General features: G+C 33.8%; 1 protein-coding gene across 4 annotated transcripts in view; it reads left to right on the forward strand.

Moving 5' to 3' along the window:
• The window catches only part of CEP128 (centrosomal protein 128), a 112,231-nt gene that overhangs the window by 44,843 nt on the left and 45,792 nt on the right, over positions 1-21,596 (forward strand). For all 4 annotated transcript variants that reach the window (XM_074542531.1, XM_005479740.4, XM_026792160.2 and 1 more), the window contains exons 17-19: positions 389-562; positions 2,118-2,177; positions 3,860-4,052. In XM_074542531.1, the coding sequence (XP_074398632.1) occupies positions 389-562; positions 2,118-2,177; positions 3,860-4,052 (427 nt within the window). The remainder of the gene's footprint in view (positions 1-388; positions 563-2,117; positions 2,178-3,859; positions 4,053-21,596) is intronic.

The following is a 21,596-nucleotide window of genomic DNA, read 5'->3' on the forward strand; positions in this document are numbered from 1 at the left end:
TTCTGGGATCTCTTTTCTGACAATAGATATTACATGCCTACAACAGATTGAGGGCAAAAGATAATAATGGGAGTATTTAGTCTGGGCTCTTTTTCTACTCATGAGGAGATTTGTATTAGAACATCTATTTTTGACTTTGAAAATAGGCTTTATGATTGTTGAGTTTGGATTTGGTAGCAGTTTCTTCATAACTGATTTACAGGATAATGAGGAGAACCAAGGGAGGAACTTACAAGTGCTATTCAAAGGTGTTATTTTTCCATGGCAAGCAGTTGAACTTAATGTGACTGAGTGTGGTGTGATTATGAGATTGAATGATACATGGCTGATGACATATATTATTAATGCAATTACTTAACTTTGTTTTGTTTTTCCTTTTTCACTCCAGGAAAAACAGATCAGCAATGAAGATCATTTGAGAAAGATGAGTGAGGCCAGACTGCAGTTTAAGGATCAGCTACGTCAATTAGAAATGGAACAGCAATCCATTCTCTCCATGATAGGAAGTGAAATTGATGCTGCTTGTGAAATCATTTCTCGGGACTCCATGGAGAAATTCAAAGTAATTCTAAGTTTTAAGTATGCTGCAGGTTTTGTTCTTTTCTTGATGAAAATTTGTAGTGGAACTTGCATGCATTGTTTTCACTGATGCATAGATAATTATTCTGACAGAATTATGGGTATATAGCTGGTACAGAGGGACATTGCTATGTATTAGAATGGGATACTGTGAAGGACTGTCCATGCATGAGTTGGTACTGCTTTCTTATTTTTTTCCTTTTTGAGAAATAGTTCTCCTTTGTTTCTGTGAAAGGACCTTTTATTAGCCAAAATTTTGAGGTAGGTTTTCTTAGGCCATGTTCCTGGAATTGGGAAATCCTTAAGAAGGGCCTAAAATGCTTTTAAAACTGGGAGAAAATGAAAGAAATTTTTTGTTTAAAAATCACTTGGATGCTTTGTTTTTTATGTAGAGAACTGAATACTGAAAATGGAAAGTGTTTATACCCTCCTCTTTTGAGGAGCAGGTCCTTGTATCCAGAAAACTCAGACTCACATTTTCAGGAAACTGGTAGCTTGCTGGAACTTCTGTTTTGCTATTTTGCTACTTCTCCTGCAGCCCCTGTCTCCCTGTAGCTTTTCTTCTGAGCGTTCTCATTTGCTCCCCAGGTGCAGAAACCACTCTTGCTCCCTCCATATGATTCTACATGACTGATCCTCTTAAATCAACATTGTACATTTCTGAGAATAGTGAGAACAGACTGTCTGACTCAGCTTGTCGCCACACTTACCAGTGCTTGACCTAGTGGCCTTTTGGCCTTAGCTACAACCGAGAGTACATTCAGATTACATCTTTTTTTTTGTCTTGCTGTTTAAACAAAAATTACTTTATAGCTCTTGGTCATTTGACTGGGCTGGATTGCTTTTGAAATTATTTTTTTTTCCACAATTGACACCATTTCTCCACTTACACATGGAGTTGGGGTATTGCAGCACAAAACTAGATGAGAATTCTAAGAAAATGTATTTTACAAACAAGCTTTCTCCTCTCTATCCTTACAGATAGGTCTCTTTTTTTTAATAAGTTTTGTAATCTGCTGTGGTTGCCAGATTTTTGATCACTGAACCATGCCTTCTTGGACTTGTTGCTCACCTTGTGACGATCTTTTGGTTTCTGGATAAGGTTTTGCAGATCCCTGTTTATACAATTCTCCTTGGTTTCTTATCGCTGGCCAACTTAAACCAGTTCTGAATGCAAGTTTTTGACTAGACAGTTAATGTGAAAAAAAAGTTAGTTTGTGGTCCTGGTGTGAATTTTTATTTTTTTAAAGATAATCGTCTTCTTTTATAATATTGTTCCTCTGCCTAGTACTTCAGGTATTGCTAAAGTTTCTAAAAAATTTCACCATTTACTTCAAGAAGTTGCTGCTCCAACTTGGGTAAGCAGGAGGAATTTGATGGATAAATATTTGTATTGAGAGAAGTCAAGCACTAGGCTTAATCTTCCTTGATAAGAAATGTATTTCTTTGATGAATTTCCAGTAAGCAGAAAAGACTTTCTTCCTCCTATGCCTAATTCCCATTTTATGTCTGTTTCTTTGTCACCTGCTTTTTCATAGGCAATATCCCTTACGCCAACAGTACCGAATGATCCTCATCGCTGGTTAGCAGAAACCAAGGTAATAGTCAAACCTCCTGAAATGTTACTGAGTAAGCTAATATTCAGCATTTGATGATGTAGTGGGAGGTGTCTCTGCACATATCAGGGAGTTGGAACTAGATGATCCTTAAGGTCCTTTTCAGCCCTAACCCTATATTACACTCTAGTGAGGGGGTGAGTCTGTGAATGGATGGGTCTGATTTAGTTGAAAGTCCATTTAAAATGGCACTTCAAGGGTAAAAGAAAAAATACAAAAGCATTCCTTTGGCAATTATTCTGATATTTCCAGACTTTTATTTTAACTGATAGAATAATTTTCCAAATGTTTCTATCAACAAGAAATAGCCATCTCTATAGCAAAATAAATAGCAATGTTGTTTTCACAAAAAAAAGGCATATAAGTAAGAGCAGTGATAGCCTTTAGATCTGGTTCAAATTTTTTGAGTAAAGCATGAGAATGTAGTTAGCAGGTTAAGTTTCTCTTACAGAAGTATCACAAGGCTAGAAATTATTTTAAATAAGGCTGGTATTTGTTCAGTCTAAAATATATTAGATTGGATTCTTGGAAAATAAACGATTTTTCTTTCCCCATTGAAGCTTTCAAATCCTATAATATGGGGGCACACATGCTTGAGAACATCTTCAAGGTGATGACTGTAACTCATAAATCTTGCTTTTCATTTTGCAGCTTTCCTCCAGCTCCCTTAACTCACACACATAGCACACTTCTTACCCAGTATCTTTTAAAATAAGTAAATTTCTCATTATTAAAATAGATCACATACTGTGGAAAAACAACTGGTGGTTTTACTTCATATAGAAAGGTTGAAGCCGCAGGAGAATTGACTTAAGGAAAAAAATTGCAAATGTTTGCATGTAAGAGAAGATTATTCATGGCATGAGGTCTTTGTGAGACTTGTAGACCAAGAAAGACTTCCACCATAGATAACAGAAAAAAGATTGGAATCAAAGGAGAAATGTTACGGAGGAAGTGTTTTCTTCATTTGAAAAAGTGACACATATTATTAAAAATTTTTTTTAAAGACCACCTATTAATACTTTGCAAACCTAAGTTTGTTTAGCTGCTAGAGGGAAGTTTAGAATGAATGACTGCCTAAAGTGCCACATTTATTTTCTTTTGTTTTTAAATACTGTGTGAAAGTTTCCATACTGTATTCCATTTCATCGCTTCTAGATTTACTAAATTGATCACAACCTTACCAATGAGATCTTTTTCTCCTCTGAGTGAACCTTAAATATTGACTTTTGCTGACTAGAAAGGATTGATGTCACTTTTTTAGAAAGGGGAAATATTTTAAAATTCTGCCAACATTAAAATGAGAGAAAAAGGTACTTTGAAAGGAAGGCCTATCTCTTGGTGCCTATGTGTGCACTAATTCAATATGAATTTCCATATCTACCCTAGCAAATTCATGCTTCTGATTTAAAAGAAATAAAATAAAAGAAAATCACTTTTCCCATATAATTATCAACCAAAATATGTCTTTTAAGTCTCTTGAAAATCAACTTTTCTTCTCTTAATATATCTAAATGCCCTCTGTTATTATTGTTATTATTGTATTCAGATAGCTACAAATGAGTAACGTGTGACTCCAACATAATTTGGTCAGTGAACATTTATGTCCTCTTATTTTTATTAGAACTCTTTACTTTTTATTGTACCTTTTGTTTTAAATGTAGACTAAGCTTCAGTGGCTCTGTGAGGAGGTAAAGGAAAGAGAAAGTAAGGAAAAAAAGCTGCGATGCTACTTGCTGCAGAGCCGAGAACAGCTCAAGCACTTTACACAGATAAAGGAGACTGAGCATCAGTCTCTCTTTAAACAGATAAAAAAACAGGAAAAACTTTTGGAAGAAGTTCACAGAGAAAAAAGAGGTATGTTATGGATTCCATTTTTGTTAATAAAAGGGACAAAGAATTTAATATTCTATTAATTATGATTTTCATGGCACAGCTAATTATTTCAAACTGCAGTGGGCTAGTGCTAACCAAGAATAATGTTTTGTTTGTGGTTTTTTGTTTTCCCTTGCTGACAAAAAAGGCCAATGCAATCAGCCACCTTTCAAACCCATACAGTGACTGAGTAACACACGAGTTTTCATCATGCACAGTGGATAGAGAAATTATTTCCCAGCTGTACCATCTGGGACATTGCACAACCTGGGCAAAAAGGGATTATACAAGAGTCTGAGGCAGTCTGAATTAGACTGCTATTGCACAGCTCACTGTGTCATGGTATGATCTTTCATTGTATTCTGGTCCCTCAGTTTTGGAAGAAAGGTGTCACCTTTTAGATTTTCTTCAGAAATCTTGTTCCAGCCTTTATTCAGGACTCCATATGATAGAACTGGGCAGAATAAGTATTCTCTTTCGTTATTTTGTTCATTGTCACTTTGTGCTGATTGACGTAGATTCTCATAAGTGTAAACTTTTAGTAAATATAGTTACAGCTTCTAGCAGTTGACTTATTGCAAATGTTTTGTGAATTGCAACAAAAAACAAAACTGCTTGGTTTTGGCGAGAACAAAGTTAATTCTCTTCCTTGTAGCTGAAATGTGCAGTGTTCTGGATTTAATATTGATAGTAATGTTGCAAACACACTGATGATTTACTTGTTGCAATCTAAGTCAAGCAGTTTTCAGTTTTCCATGCTCTAATAGTGAGATGGTGCATAAATAGCTGCACGGGAACATGGGCAGGCCGGGGGAACTGGCAAAGGTATATTCCATGTATTAGAATATTATTCCCAGTGTACAAACACAGGAGAGTTTGGGAGGAGCCAATCACAGCTGGAGAAGGGGCTGGACATTACTTGATGGTGAGTAGTGATACTGTACATCACTTGGGTTTTTTTTTTTAATTTTATTTATATCTTTTTTGACACGTGCATGTCATGACAATGCATGTGACTGTGTATGCAAGAATAATGGATTTACAGTCTCCATGTGAATTTAATTGGTTTGTTTTACAGTCATGTCAGCTTAGATTTTTCTTTTTAATTTGAAAATTATGATCTTCATTATACCAAACCAGTTATTTTTCAGAAGTTGCAGAAGGTAGAGAAATAATAGAATGCATATCTGGTAATCTGAGTTTTGAGTACTGTCATTCACTAAGGGATACATTTAAATGTTTAAAAGGGGTTTTTATTTAAAAAAGGGTGCAAGACAGAGTCTGTTTTTATATCTTGAATGAATACTCTTACATACTGAGTGAGAAGCCCAGCCTTGATTATGAAGCAAGTAATACAAGAATGTAAATGTGTAAATAGTTTAATGGAAAAATAACTTGAACATGAAAATTGGAAAAGCTACTTTCCCAGAGAGAAAAAAGAAAACCCAGCTAAAAGTATAAAAAAGGTGTTAAGCCAAAAGGAGAAAGCAATCCATCAAAATGATAAAAAATTTAAATTAAGGTTACAGAATGCTAGTTGGATTTTCTTACTTAAGCATAAAAAATTACACAATACTAAGGCACCCAGTAATGAAATTACAGGCAAATCCCAGGTACAGGAATAAAGGAAATGAAGGCAGAATGTATTTAATTCATTAAAAATGCCCTTCACTTTTTTTTTTTTTAACATCAAAGTATTCTTTAAGGTATTGCTAAATAAAATAGATGTTCAGTCAAATGTGATCAAATGGATGAAAATATTTTCTGTTGCAATGATGCAGATTTTAGATGGAGCATTTTATCAGATTCTGTGATAACCATGAATATCCATGGATGTGGTTCACTGTCCCCACTGACACAAACCACTTGTCTGAGTACCTCATATAGTCTGAAAATAATCCATTAATTTAAGTTCATATAAATCAAAACTTAGGAAAATGAGACAGAGAAATTGTATTCTCAAGAAATTGATTTTCTTATTTCCTTTCTGTGGATCTGATGTAATTTATTCATGGAGTTTTTTGGGGAGAAAGAATAAAAATAGAGATTTATGGTGGACATATCAAAAGTAGGTGGCATAAGTATTTAAATTACTTTGTTGATGAACATGTTTAAGGAAGTTTTATTAGCTTAAATAGATTTTCTAAAACTTTTAACTATGTATTTTTTTGTCTTTTCACCAAGGCATTTGTAAATAGCTGGGATATTGTAGGTTTTTAAAACCTACTTACAAATCTCTGTAGAAGTGTTAACCTTATCACAGTGGTACCTGTGGTGGTATAAACTGGCTGTCCCTGTGGTATAATCCTGACAAATACAAGTAAGCTAACACAGAGAATCATCCATGAGAGAATATGAATGAAGCAAAATATAGTTGTGAAGCACAGAGTTTCAGGATTGTTTACAGAGTAGCAGAAGTTTCATAGTTATCTGGAGATGCTTCAAGATCAGCTACATTTCTCTTCTTTTCTTGAAAAGAATATCATGATGGTGAGTTTAGAAATTCAGAAGTCTAGCAATATTTATAAATACAGAAGAATTGAAGAGGATGTGACTTCTGATTTCAGGTTTGTAGATTGGTACATGGGATGCAGTTCACCACTTAACAAGGTATTTATCTAGCATGCTACACAATGGGATATTTCAGTAACAACTTGCATTCTGTGTTCATCTTGGAGTGATTTTGGTCTTAGAATCAAATTTATTGCACTAGGTATTCAATATGTTAAGAAAATAGACAAAGGTCTGAGGAAATAAAATGCATAAGTTCGTGTTTCTTAGCTAAAAATTTAATTTGCATTCTGGAATCACTGAGCATGCCGTGGTATTCTTAAGAACAATTTTAAAATTAGTTTAGCTAACAAGAATTTTATTTTTATTATTTTGTGAATGCCATTGTCAGCAATTGTACCCAAGACCTAGCACAAATTTCTTTCGTTTATTGTATTTCTGTATGATCTAGCCAGATGGTGTAGTATGAAAAGTTGATCATTCAAATCAGTGAAAGTCTGTATTTGATCCTGGGTGGACCCAATGGTTTTATAAACTCAGATATACTTTAATTGCCTTTCCAAGAAAATCTTGGAATATATTGATATGTATATAGCTAGACATAATATGTTATACAGTGGTGGACATGAAGTCTGCACAGTTCTTTTGTTTCAGGATAATATACTGCTACTTCAGAGAAGACATGGACAGTCAACTAATAAATCTTTAGCAAAATAAGACCTGAATATTTGGGAAGACCATATCTGTTCCTTTTTTAAGGAAACAATGTTAGTATGGCTGTAGTGATGTAAGAAGAAGAGGTGCATTGCTTGCATTTACATAACTTATTTAATTTATCTCAAAATATTCTGCAAAAACTGTTTCACACCAAGTCCCAGGTGATGCAGGATGTATTCTGTATCCTTTCTCAGTGTCTACTGAAATAATGCTCTACAATCACATTTGAATTATTGCATATTTAGAATCTCTTATATAACATTTATACCTATACTGCTCTCTGTGTGTGTGTGTGTATATATAGAGAGAGAGTTATATATATAGTTATATATATATTTATATATTTATACTGCTAAGTAAAGCTTCGGAAGTTAACAGCTTTAGTCCTGAGCTGTGATAGACTAATGTTAGATGCATTTGTCACAAGTACAAAACTGTTCTGGACAAATGTGTAGTGTTTTTCTTTATGTATTAAGTTTATCGCTCATGCATTTATCATTGTGTGTTGTTTTATATTTGAGGATACAGAAATCCAATTTTGAAAGACTTATATTTCAGCTGGTTTTAGTGGTGGTGTCAGCTCTATGAATCATACAGTTACCTTTAGTTTCGTCACTTTAAACAAGTAAAATTTGCAAAGATTTTGGGAAGTGATTCCTGAAGCAAGACATCAGTTGATTTTAATTTCTTTTATTTCTGTTACGTTCAGTCAGGATTATCTGTTATTCAACTGCTGTGGATAACATAAACTCAAAAGAGCCTGGTATATTAAAGGAGATTAAAAATGTAGGTAAAACCTTGCTTTGACAAAACCTAATCTTTCAAATTATATTTCTGTTTTTTCTGTTTTAAAGTCAGGAAGTCCAATTTTTGTTTGAGTCAGGAACACTAAAGCAGAAAGAGTAAAGATTTAAAATAAGAAACAGTATAGTACATTGAATGTAAATATACTGACACTGAGCAATCTCTGCTATTAAACTGAGGAACGGGATAAGATTAGAAACCTGTGAAAATCAAAACAGTCTAAAATTTTTCTATTATGACCTATTGTGTTTCATTAAATAGTAAAGTACATATGCTGTTTTGAAGACAACTTTAAGCCTGAATCTGCCCTTTCAGCTTTGATTCTTTCTTTTTTATTAAATTCCTTTTTCTCATATATTGCATGATATTGTCCTTGTATGAGCAAGAGTCCTTTCTGTGGCAACAAGAAACATCACAAGGTATTTTCAGGTCATCTTTTATTGAACAGTGGATGGGAGCATCAACTAGAGAGAACACTCTTTTAAGCATACATACAGGAAGGAGTCTGAAGGATTTCAGAGAAACTTTTCATAGTACTTGGTTTTCATAGTGAGCTTCAAAATTCATAAAGTTGAAAATCATTACTGTTGAAATAGTTTATTTCTTCTTAATAGTGTTCTTGCCCTTTAAATAATGCTGGGTTTTTTTAATGTGATGGGGGAAGGAGGAGGGAGGACTTCTAAGTTATTTTTAAACTTTGCCAAAATGAACCTGCGTTCAGAGTCTTAGAAGAATGGAAATAAACCCAAATCATTTAGAAATCATGCCCTGTGGAATTTTTTTAAATCGGAAAACTGGAGATATCTAACTGAACATGCATTGCTGTAATTATTTATTTGTTTTCTGGAACCATTTTCATTTGACATTATCTTTTTATGCACTCATAAAAATATGGCTGCCATTGTAAAAAAGAGAAGGTAAGAGATGGGATCAAACTGTAGCTAAGATCTTTTTAAGACTTCCTTTGATTTCTTTTTTATTTCTGAATCACATACTTTAGATGATTATCTGAAACTTATGTACATGTTTTTTGATGTGGAAAGCATGATGAGTCCTTTAAGTTAGTGAGTTTGTACTGCTCATTAACAGTAAGAGACTATATTTATTAGATTTATTTCTTGGTTTACCTGCACATACCAGAAACTAAACCAAAATTAACAAAAGTAACCTGGGGGATGAGGATTCAGTGTATATTAAATAATTAAAATGTGTTATTTCATTTCTTCTTTATTTTGTGAATTATGACTTTTTTTCTTTAAACCAAGGTAAAGTAGCTGGTGTTCTATGATCTAGTGGTTTTTTGTGGTTTTTTTTACAGCTGTTGAAATGATGGCATTGGACTCTTTATAAGCACAATTACAGCTTAACAGTGATTTAACACTGTGTAATAAAAAGAATCTTGTAATCAACTGTACAGCTTTATCAGGACTCCTTGAATTAATATGAAAGGTGCTGTGATGCTCTCACGTTATGTACTATGTTTCTATACCAAACTGGTATCACCATTTTACAACTATTAAATTTTAAAAACCCAACCAAAAAAACTCTACTCCAAGAAACACAGGTACTTCCACACTTGTCTTGAATTCAGTATTTTTCTGAGAAGTATGTAACAGAAGCATGCTGTCTGTCATTTATTCTTCTTTAGGTAACAATGACATCCTGAAGAAACTCATCAATATCTTGGAAGATGTCAGTTTATTTAAATAATATGCTGTCTTATAGGAAATAAAACTGAACCAAGGGCTCTATGTTCCTCTCCTGTTGTGCCTCTTCCCTTGGTCAAAGCCATCTTAGTCTAAAATACAAATGAATCATGTTTGAAATTTGAGGAGAAATGAAAAAAATGCTATGATTTAGTACAGTAAACTTTTTGAAATTAAAGAAGTATTTAAAATCTTGCATCTTGCTGTGTCAGAGATTCAATGTCTTTCAAAATTAGTTCTTGTTGTAATGGTTTTGCCTAGAATTTTTCAGGCTGTAATAGAGTATGATTTTCAGTGTAGTTCATTGCTATGTTAAAAGCTTTTATATCCTTTCAGCTAACATGATAGCTAAGATCTTTTTTTTCCTAAAATGAGTCCTAATGATATGGTGTGTGTGGAAAATTGAAGTTTAAGTGCTATGTCAGTACTAAAAAAATCCTCACTTTGACAAAGGAATTTTTTGTCAATACCAAACAATTCCTCACTTTGAGAAGAATTGATCATCAGTAAAACCAATTCTTAATGTTGACTGTATACAACAAAATAATTTTAATTACAGAATATACATTTAAAGCGAATTCTTGAAAAAAAAGGAAGTCTAGCTGGTTTTGAATTTTTCTATATAAAAATTAAATAAGTGATATTTAATTTGTTTGCCCATTTTTTACCTTCTAGTGGGTTAAATATGACAAATTCCTAGGTTGGATATTTACTCTGATCAGCATATTCAGGGTAATAACTATTTATATCTAACAATCTAACATCTTTTTTTCCTTCTTGTTTTTTTTTTTTTTTGAGAAAATTAGACATGATTGGTACTTTTAAATGCTTTACATATTTTGTAGTTAAAGGGGAAATTCCTTAAAAATGTTTTAGAGCCAAGCAAGACAAGCAAATTAACTATACAGTTCATATAGTATGAGTGATTAGAACAATTAGCTGCTAATTGTTTTTACTAAATAACAGGTTCCTCTATGTAGTTTTTTGAAAACTACAGACACATAATACTTGGCACATATATCTGAATCTTTAGAGTGGACAGAGAATGTCATGGTATTTTTCTTGTCTGCATCTATTGTCTCTATGGTAAAGCCATAACATAGTCAAGGGCATTATTTGGATACTTCTGCCTATTTTAAAGGACTTGAGTTGTAGGTCATTAAGCACTGTTAGTAAATATTGTTGCTGTAAAATTTTATTTGTTTGCTTAAACAGGTACAGTATCTGAGTCAGAGAGAATGTGCCTGCTCGTGGTTATGTACCAAACAAAAAAAAGAGAGAGAGAACTGAGGGTAAAGCTTGGTCTCCTATTCCTCAGCTGGATTTCTTAACTCTACACCACCTTTCTACTCTGAGAATTGTTTTTTAAAATACACATCTTCATATTGCAGTACTTATTTTTGCGTATTTGAGCAGTACCTTTGTGCAACATTATGTATTGCTAGTATGTAAATATGTGTTTAGTGGAAAACATTTAAATGTAAAGTTTATGACCTTACTTTTTGTTTCGCAATTCAAACAATTATGATTTTGTTGTGGATATGTTTTTTTTGTTTTAGTATACCTGGTGAATTGAGGTGCCTACCCCTAAAAAAAGAGACGAAGTGCAAACCCAAGAAAACAGATTCATTGAAAATATATGTATGTACTTCGTGCATATGTACATACTGCATCAATATTGTATGTACTTCAGCTGCCATGATAAACGTTTGTTTTCCTGATTTTAATTATATTCGATGCCTTGGCTGTAGAACATTGCTTTCTTGATTGGATTGAAATTCTTGGAGCAGCATTTTCTAAAAATAAGGCTTGAATGTTTTCTGTATGGGAAACTGCTCTACTTGCAAAATCAAATGATCAGACTGTATACCATTTCTTGCAAGACACACTATAAAATGAAAAATCCTAGTGAAATGATTTTGTTCTAACGCAATGTGCTTAAAATCCATGGAGCACATTTTTATTAAGGAAGAGCTCCAAGGGCAGAATTAAGTTAGGATGCTATTGAATGTAATGCAATGACCTTACAGCTGTTTAGCAATCCACAGTTTACCCTATCAAGTTTTTAATGCCTATTACAAACCAGCTTATTTTTTAGCAGAAGCATATTTAAACTGGGAGAGAACTTAGTTTTTCAGATGCCTTGCTTCTGAAAAGACATGAGCCATGAGTCATGGAACTTGGGAGTGAGTTTATTTTGCGTAGTTTGGTGTCATCCTCATGTCTGAGGAAGGGACTTTCCTCTCCAAGCTGTTGGGAATGTTGAGCTGATGTTTCTCAAGTGTATTAAAGGGATTATAAGTATGTTGGGCTATGTTTTTTTTATTAAAGTGGCCTCTTACATAAGAGTGGAATGTGAATGTTTTACTATATACATGCTTATTCTCTTAAAAGTTGGAGAAATATTAATACTTCATCCTTGGTCAATGAGACTTATCTACACAGACTAGTTTAATGAGTTTGTACCATGCACTATTCATGTATTACAGTGAAACAGAGAAAATAAGCAACAGTAGGATAAGATCTGAACTTTAAGGTTGAAATATTTTTAACTTGTTGCAAAAACATCTCAAGTTTGAAAATATAAAAATACTCTGTCCTTTCTGATATATGCATGTTGTATACAATATGTATATAATATAAAATCTTCGGGCTGACTTATGATATTGTGGGAAGATTGCATGATGAGGGGAACAAAAGCTGAAAGCTTTCTAAGATTTCTTTTTTGGCTGTTTTAAGAATGATTGTATTTTAAAATCTAAGGTTTTTACAGTACACTGCAACTCTTATATTGATCTGATCTTAAAACACTTCAGTGTGTGACTTCTAAAATAACTTGATTAATGTAAGTATTTTGTAGTCTTCCCGTAATGTTATCTGGAAAGAATTTTGATTTCCAAAGAATTATTTGCAATAAAGGCAGTGTTATTACTACTAAATTATGAAAATTTCCATCCTTACTGTAATTGAGAATCAATGGTATGATTATGTGTGCCATTCAGCAGCATGATTATGCATTTTTCATTCATTAATCTGCTCTTACTATAAGAATGGCAACATAAAATGCTTTTAGCTCATAAAATTAGCATTTCATATTTCCTGAAGTGGTAATGTACAAATTTAGTGTGATTGAACTTGAGCATTCTATTTGTTGCTGCTCATAAGGTTTTCATAATTAATTTCTTTTTGTTCATTGGGAATTTTGTTGATGATGATTCAATAACTTGTAATAATCTACCTTACTTGAGTAGTAGTGAAACAGTATTGGACAGATCCAGGAACCACGCTGCATCCAGTTAGGAGGAAATGTCAGTACTTGTGGTGTCACTGGGATAGCTGTAGTCAGGGCATTTTTACAGAGCTGTATAAGCTCTGTAAATGTGTGTGGTCGTCAGAAGCTGGGTAGTTTCTTTCTCAATCTGAATCGCCAATTTGAATAATATTTTATAACACCAGGTCAAGAAAAAGTAGTATCAGGTGTCTTGTGCCTTAAAATTTGTTGCATGTGCCTTATTTTAAATTGCTCTATAGACTTTGTTTGCACTGCCTTAGCAGAGCAAACGAGATCCGAAAGAAAGAGTTTATTCCAGAAGTTGTAATGCTAGTGTATTTCAGCTCAAGTAAACTGATTTGCTGGTGTATAAAATACACATCAAGGCGGCAGAAGGACACACATTTACAGTAAACCAAGTTTTTATTAAATGGGAAAATATCTGTTACTGATCATGCTAGTGCTTTGGGACAAATGAACTTTGATGACCAAGTGTGTAGAGGAGAAGCACAGTTCTGTGTTGCCCTGTGACATTGTACTGTGTAAAGTGTAGGTCTGGAAAAGATGCTGTCAGAAAGCTTGACAGAGTAGAGAAACCCAGCATGATTCATTTTAAATATTACTTTGATACTGAAGGTTGTCTATGATTTGTATTTTATTGTCATTATTAAAACAGTAGGTTGGCATACAGAAAAAAGATATGGTCCTTGTGTCAATGAAAAGATGGTGTCAAAAAAATATTCTGGCAGCAAATGTTGTTGCAGTAAAGGAAAATTATACTAGAAAAAGGGGTAAAATTAGAGAAGCCACAGAAAAGCATACAAACTTCTGGGTAAGAGGTAGAAAAAAGTTTCTGAAAAGCACACTTAGATTTTCATTTTGGTTATTTTCTTGTTTTCTGAAGAAAGTTTAGAACCATATTTTCACAGTACAAAATCTATTTTAGAGCTAAGGCTTAAACCTTTACTTTTGGTCTCAGGAGCTTTAAGTTTTGTAATTATATCTTGTTATACATAATATAAAGACACAAGGGAAGAGAAATTTAGCCATCTAAAAAGATGGCTAGAGAGTATAAAAACTGTACGTAAACAGTATGAATTTTCAACATTGGTTGTATATTAGGAGAGTAGTTTTTTGTTGTTTTCTCTGTTCTCAGGAGGCATGAGCAGATCAATGCACATTATAACCTATGTCTCTTAGCAGTTACACATGAGGGGCATTTCCAGAGAAGCACATTTACTGTTTGCTTGTTACCTCCCATGCGTAACCTAGGAGATGATGCCCCAGCAAGTTTCTGTTTGCCAACATAGCTTATAATGTGTGCTGCAATAGGCATCATATAAAAACATACCAAATATTTTAATACTTTAGCAAAATTCAGTTTGTTCCTTGCATTTGCTTTGCTGAGATTAAATAGATGTGCAACTGTAATGTAAATAGGTAAAGGATTAGGTATATAGAATACTCAGTGTGGTCTCCCATTTACAATGGTATTTTTGTGGGATTTTGACAGTCATTTTGCTATTTCTTTCATTACTATTTGAATATATCTGTCAAAATTATGTAGTGTTGGAGAATGGGCTAAGCAATTCTATAATAAGCATAATGTATTTGCAGCTCTTATCAGCCTTGTAATAAGATTTTCAGTGGGTTTTTATAACAAATTTTTTTCTAGTAAATTTATTATACTGCTCATACTTAATATACTTTCCTCCATGTAATCTCCATTGTGAGATAATTGCCTTCTTACCTTTTAAATCAGTTAAAACAGCAGTGTAAATTTGGGTTTTTTGTGATCAGTCTCCAGAAATTCTGTTGATCAGAAATAGAAAGTCAAGTGTCAGTTGAAAATTACACATACTCCACTGCACAAGAGAAAGAAAAGAAAAAAGTTCTAATGTTGCTATTCATTTATAATATTATATATGTAATTTTCCTCTTAATATTATCTTCTCTTTTGGAATATAGGAGAGATTTCTTCCTCAAATCTATGTATAGAAAGTTCTTTAAAAAATTTACTGAACTTGTATTGTAAATTTTTGCAATTGGCTATGCAGAAGGAATAATAAGTTAGTGCATTTAGCTAGTGTAAATTTCAAAATAGTTTTTTAGATGTTAAGCAAAATGTGCCATTCACTGAAACTTAAAATGTTTGTCAGCTGAGCTGGTAAGTCTCAGTTGTATATCATCAGTTACCGTGGGACAGTACAAAAACAGGATTGTCTCACCAAGGAATAAACTTAAAGCCTAACTGCAGCTGAAAAAATGACAATTAAACATTGCTATTAGAGCCTTCTTCATAATTGCCAGCTCAATTTACTGCATCTTCCTACGTAGTATGTGTAATAGACAGTTATATAATTTCTAGTTGCATTTTCATTGGGTGTCAATAAGACATACTGACCTCTGTGTGTGTATGTATGTTTGGTTGAAGTAAGTGTTTTCTCAGAAGCTGTTTGGGTCCTAGTGATACATAATGCCATCTAGTAGAATCAAAAGCTTTCTTACAGCATTTGTCAAGGAGTGAATCCCATGGAGATAGGATGTGTGCTTTTTGTATGCTTTACTCTTCTGACAAAGCATCCAAGCTGCTTAAAAGCTCCTTTTTTCCTGAGATTGGCAGGGAAACTTAATTTCTGGACTAATGTCTCTGAGCTTCCCATATTATTTGTTCTCCTATGCTGTGAACATTGCAAATTTGATTGTTTAGTTCTGATCTTCAAACAGCCCAATTAAGAAATGCACTTCTAGGCTTGGGAGAATTACTGATCTCAAGTAACAAGTGACCTTGGCTAGAGACGCTTTCTGTCTTGCAGCTGTTGGCCTCCTTTGGTTGGCCCAGTTACTTCAATTCAAATGAGGTGCACTAGCTGCTTCAGAAACCTGGATACCCTTAATCATTGACCATTCCTTAGCTGATAGGTCCAAGATCAGTTCTGTATGTATTTGCATTAAGATCTGCAGCTGTCTTTCAGATGTCGCCAAAAGGAAATTTGCTGATACACATAAATATGGTTGGGATGATAAACATCAAAACAAGAAAATCCTAGGATATTAAGAGAGAGCTCACTGGAGCAAGTGGCATTCAATTTCCTGTTTGTCATTTACATGAGCCATACAATAATTTTTATATAGCTACCATGCCCATAAACATATCAACATAATTTTCTAAAACAAGAAATGACAAATTATCTTTCTAGCTTGCAGTTGGTAAATGAAAACAAATTACATTTCAATTTCTTTCTGTGTGCTCCTGGAAACTTTTATTCATTATCAGAAAGGAAATGTTTCTTCATTCAGGAGAGAATTATGAGAGTTATGTATTATATGCAGTGATAAAAGTGTTCAACTGCATTTTCTGTTTAAAGTGTTAACTATTATGAGGACCTTGCTTTCAGACATTTCTTACTATTTTTTTATTTTGTATAATGCTGATTTTTTTTTGTTTCCAGGTTATTTAATAGGTTTTCTAACCAAAGCTATGGGAGAAAAAGCCATTGTCAGTTTCCTTGCATAGATCTGTGCTACAGACAGGTGTGATGATAGCTCACACACACAAATCCATGCAAATCATGAGTTAGTGGGGTAAACTGCAGTTTTCCATTTGTGGAGACATTTAATATCACTGCAGACAAAAGGCAGAATTCTTATTTCTGTTTCTCTCACTCCAGTCAGTGCTACTTTCTCCATCCCTTGTTTCATGTCTCCATCCCTTGTTCCTCCTCTCTTCCTCCTATAATCATAAATTGCTCTATTAGCCACATAGGACTGTCTGGTTTTTGCCAGTATGCTGTTCTTGTAATGAACTAAGACCTTATGGAGGTCCAGGTTTGTCATTTTGCCAGTGCAGGGCAAAGTGAGCAAGAGCAATGCACAACCAGAGGCAGGGAGCAAAGCGACCTCCTTGCATTTTGGCAAATGCCGCTGCAAATGCCATCGAGGATGTGATCTGAGCACATCTGGCAGAACTGGAGCACTTGGTGCTAGCACCCTGTCAGCTGGGTTGGACTGGTTTCTGTGGAACACAAGAAGGAATGATTACATAGCCATTAGTACCCAAATTAGCTTATTTGAAGCTATTAGTAAAGAATTCCATTGCAGTATAAATGTGCTATTAGATTGTTAAGGTTGAAAATTGATGGCCTCTCAGCCAAATTTGTGAAGTAAAATCTGAAGTGTTTTTTCACAATCATTGTATGTTAGATTTTTTTAAAGTCTGTTCTCAAGATTTATTTCCAGTGGGAACATTATTGCCTGAATTCCAGCGCTGGTTGGTTATGTTACTGTTGCATGAGTAATCAATATCTATATATTTGGTAATGGTTTCAGCTAGAACTATAATCAAGTAATTGACATTTAAGGCCTTAGAAACATTAATAATCGTCACACAATGCTTAGTGGCAGAAATTCAGAATGTCACTATTTGTGTTTTGTTTGAGAATAATTTCTAAATGCAGGAAATCTCAATTATTTCCTCAATTATCTTTATTTTTAGGGTTTTAAATCTTTTTGTTTCCTCATAAGAAATTCTGTATAGTTATAACTGAAAAGAGACTTCTGTTATTGTAGTTAAGTCATGCCACTCTAATGATAGTCTGAAAGAAGAGCTGGAGTTTTCTGATAGATGTTTCAATAAATAGTAGCCAAAAAAAAAAAAGGCGTGGCAGCATACTCCAAATCTAGTGTTTAACTGTTCAAATACCATGTGTTTGTGTGCTAACAAATTGTCTCTGGCATATGTGTCTTTGATGATAAGCAAGATGACATTTGAAAATACTGTCTCAGTTACTGAAATTAAATTAATATTTTATTACTACCTTTAATGGTACTAAAAATTTTGCCATGAGGAAAGTTTGTTTTGCAGTTAAAAACATTTTGCTCTTTTTGCCTGCAAATAAAAGGCATAATCCAGAATCTATAATGACTGGAGGGGTTTAACCATTGTTGCTGTTTGAGGCTTGGATTTTGTGTTTAAAGTGCAGTTACAGACAATGTTCCTTAGCTCATGTATGTGGAGGGCATAGGCAGTAACAATGCTGGCTTTTTCTGCTATACTCTTATCCTTTTTTTATCCTTAAGCACATTAAATGGAAAAAAAAAACCCCATAATGTTGACACAAAGGATGTTACAAAAGGAGGGTAACTTGCAATTATTAGGGTTGTTTTAATATTGTTTAAATCATTAATTTAAGCATACATTCGACCAACACCTTCTGGTAGAAGGTTGCAGATTTGTGGATACAGTTTTTATAGCTAGATAATTTGTAATCCGAAAATGTCAACATTCTGAAACTCCTAAGCCATTTCCAAACCAGCTATCCAAGCCATTAATTACACATAATGGGAAAAAAATTGTCAACTGCATTTTTGGCATTTGATGTGTCCCATTGTAATTTTCATGGCAGAAGCCATGCCGTTCAGATAAATGTTTTGCTTTACTGGATCAATTTTCCATGATTTTGTTCTTGGTTTTTTGTTTTTTGGGTTTTTCTTGTTTGGTTGGTTGGTTTTTTTTGTTTGGTCGTATCATTCTTGATATCTGAAGTTCTTGTTTTCAGACAAGAAGGTTCTTCTGTCTGAATTATTAATTTAGTGTGAAATATGTGTATTTAAATGAGTTTTTAAAGAAATTGTTAAATAGAGGCATAAAGAAAATTCTAGCCTGAAGTGTTATTTTTCTGACAGTAGAATCATGGCTTAGTAAAGGCTTCAATAAGAAAAGCTATGGTGGTGGCATCCTGCAGCAGTGAAGCAGGTTAAGATCTGTAGTGCAAGGACACCGATGTAGAAGATTTAATATTCCTGGCAATGAAAAGTGGCTGCCTAAGACTGAGACAAGTTGATTGATTAATGAGTCTGCCTGAAACTGAAATTCCAGTGGTCTGACTTTATAACAGTTGAGCAAATAATGCAAACAGAAGGTTTTCTATAGCTTTGCAGTTGTGACTCACTGTGAGTTAATACCTTTATTGCTATCCCAGCTGTGTTAATTCTGATGTAACATCTCTCTAGATTCTAGAAGAGACCCTTGATTCTGTCTGTGATTCAGCTTGCTTATTTGGATGCTTCTTCAGAGAACAAGCAATACCTGGGTTACCACCTCTTAATATTTCATAGTGGCAGCTGTTTGGAGATGACACTCATAATTCTAGATAAAAAAATCTTTGTAGAGATTTGTATTAACATACAGACTGTTCCTCTTCTATGTACAAAGATGTGTTTGGCACTTGAAGATTAGTTTATGCCAGTCATTCATGGCTCAAAAGCTACATATCCAGATATGCTGGATATGATCTTCTGCTCATAGGAGAGCCTCTATTTATAATAATAAGCCACACATTCTGTCCCTTTACTGTAAATAGTTCTAGTCATTTCTTCTCTTCCTCATTCTTACCAGAGTTTCTCTTCCCATAGACACCCTTCTCAATTGACCTTGTTCTTACTTGAACTTTGCTTTTTTATCTCTCAGTTCCATGTGTTGTGATGTATGCTGCTTGGTGTATTAAAGAGAAAGAATTTTGGAGTAAAAGGCTAGAAAACATTTCAGCTTTATGAAAACTAAATGCCTTTATTGAAAAAAATTCTGAATGCTAACTGCCTGCCATAGTCTGCTTACTTCAACAGTGAGATTGTTCAAAGGTTCTAAATACTGAGTACTAGTTTCCAAACTTTGTTAATTGCATGCCCCATTGGTAAAAAATTCATGAGCATGCTGCCCTAGTATATGTATATTTATTTATGGACCATAAATACATATAAACATACAACTTGATGATAAATAGGTATACACATTTTTGTAAGTTCAGCCCCACAGAGCTAGAAGACCTGCCTTGAACACATTTTCGTAAAGAAATTGTCTTTGAACGAGGCATTTTTATTTTTTCACTTCAAGTTTAACCTTCTTATTTGTCTGTGTCACTAGCAGTGTCCTAATGAAACTTGCTGAAACTTACTAAAGCATCTAGGAAGTGATGCCTGTTTTGGGAAGTTGTTCTTTAGTGATTTTTTGTTTTTAACTAGAAGCTCCAAGGTCCCTCAGGAGCTTTTGGAATCCTCTACAGCATGTCCACTGGTACATGAATGTCATTCAAAGCAAAACAACAGAATGCTTATAGCTGCTTCAAGATGTGTTAACTGCATCTATATTCACAACCCTCCCTCATACTCCTCCTACTCTAATTTCAGTTGGGAATCAGTATGGTCCTAAACAAATATAATAGTCATGCTCTCTCTCCCAACTCATACCTTAGGCAGTTGCTGACATAGAGAAGTTTTGGGCTGTTGTCACCTTTTGTATTCATAAGAAAGTTCATAGGAATATTTTGCATGGATTTCAGTGCACTTTGTTTGAGCTTCACGTCAGAAGATAGAGAAATATTTTCTTTAGCCATCTTCAAATGAAGCACAGAAAATTTCTCAGGAATAGAGGGGAGCCAGGAATAGAACTAAAAGATCTCATGTAAGCTTTGGGAAAAAAGCCTTCTCATTCTTTTGATAAAGGCCTCTTAAAAAGCAGCACATGGGAACTTACAATTTTTTGATTGGTAACCTTATGGTTTACTTTTTAAAATATATTTATTCTCATATTCAGACAAATTATTCCAATGCAATCATATTTGGACTGTAGAAGAGGTTACAGCAACTTGGCCAAGTGTCTTGTGTACTTAAGCTGTGTATTTGAATATATATATATGTATCCACTCTTGAACTTGTGAATTCACTGTAAGGCAGACAGTGTAGTAGTTCAGGTAATGACAGGTACAGAGAGGTTACAAAACTGATGAGGAGAATTTTGGACTGGTTCTTGGGACAAATAAAAAATTGGAAGAGGTTTTCTAAATGAAATGTGGGAGTTTTGCATATCTACATCAAATACCAATCAAAGTGAAAGCGAAATAACCCAGTAATGTATCATTCATTCCTAGAAGTCTTCTGAAAATCATGAGTATAACTTGAATAGAAATTCTCTGAGAATATTAAATCACACTTCTTTGTTGTCCCACACAGCTCCTAAATGATTACATTTCCCTTCTATAAGCTATCTTTTTTTCTTTTTTTTCCCCCAGCAGTAATTAGCTTCTGTGCAAATAGAGAAATATAGGCAAGGCCAGACTGGATATGCGAATGTTTAAAAATTTTGCTACAAAATATCAGACCTGCCTAAGCCTCAGGGAGTAGAAAGAAAACAGTTCTGTTTCTTGTATAGTATTAATTCTCATAGGGAATCTGAACGGTGAATTGTTTCCTTCTCTTTTAAGTTCTGACACCTTTCTTCTATTTCTTTTTCTGCTATGATTAGGTGTGCTGCTTCAGGTTAGGGAAGTCAGTGCATCACTCTTAAGTTGAAGAATCTGCTTTGAATTTACACAGTAAAAATAGAAGTGTATACCTAAAAGTTATCAAAGGAATGAATTTCAAAAAAGTTCAAGTTTTCTGTAAAGTATGTAATTTTGAATTCTTGATTATGTAACTTGCTAGCTACAGTAGCTAATAAATTACTAGGAGCTGAAAAGGCAA

This window comes from Zonotrichia albicollis, chromosome 6, assembly GCF_047830755.1.
Source record: "Zonotrichia albicollis isolate bZonAlb1 chromosome 6, bZonAlb1.hap1, whole genome shotgun sequence".
Taxonomy (NCBI): Eukaryota; Metazoa; Chordata; class Aves; order Passeriformes; family Passerellidae; genus Zonotrichia; species Zonotrichia albicollis.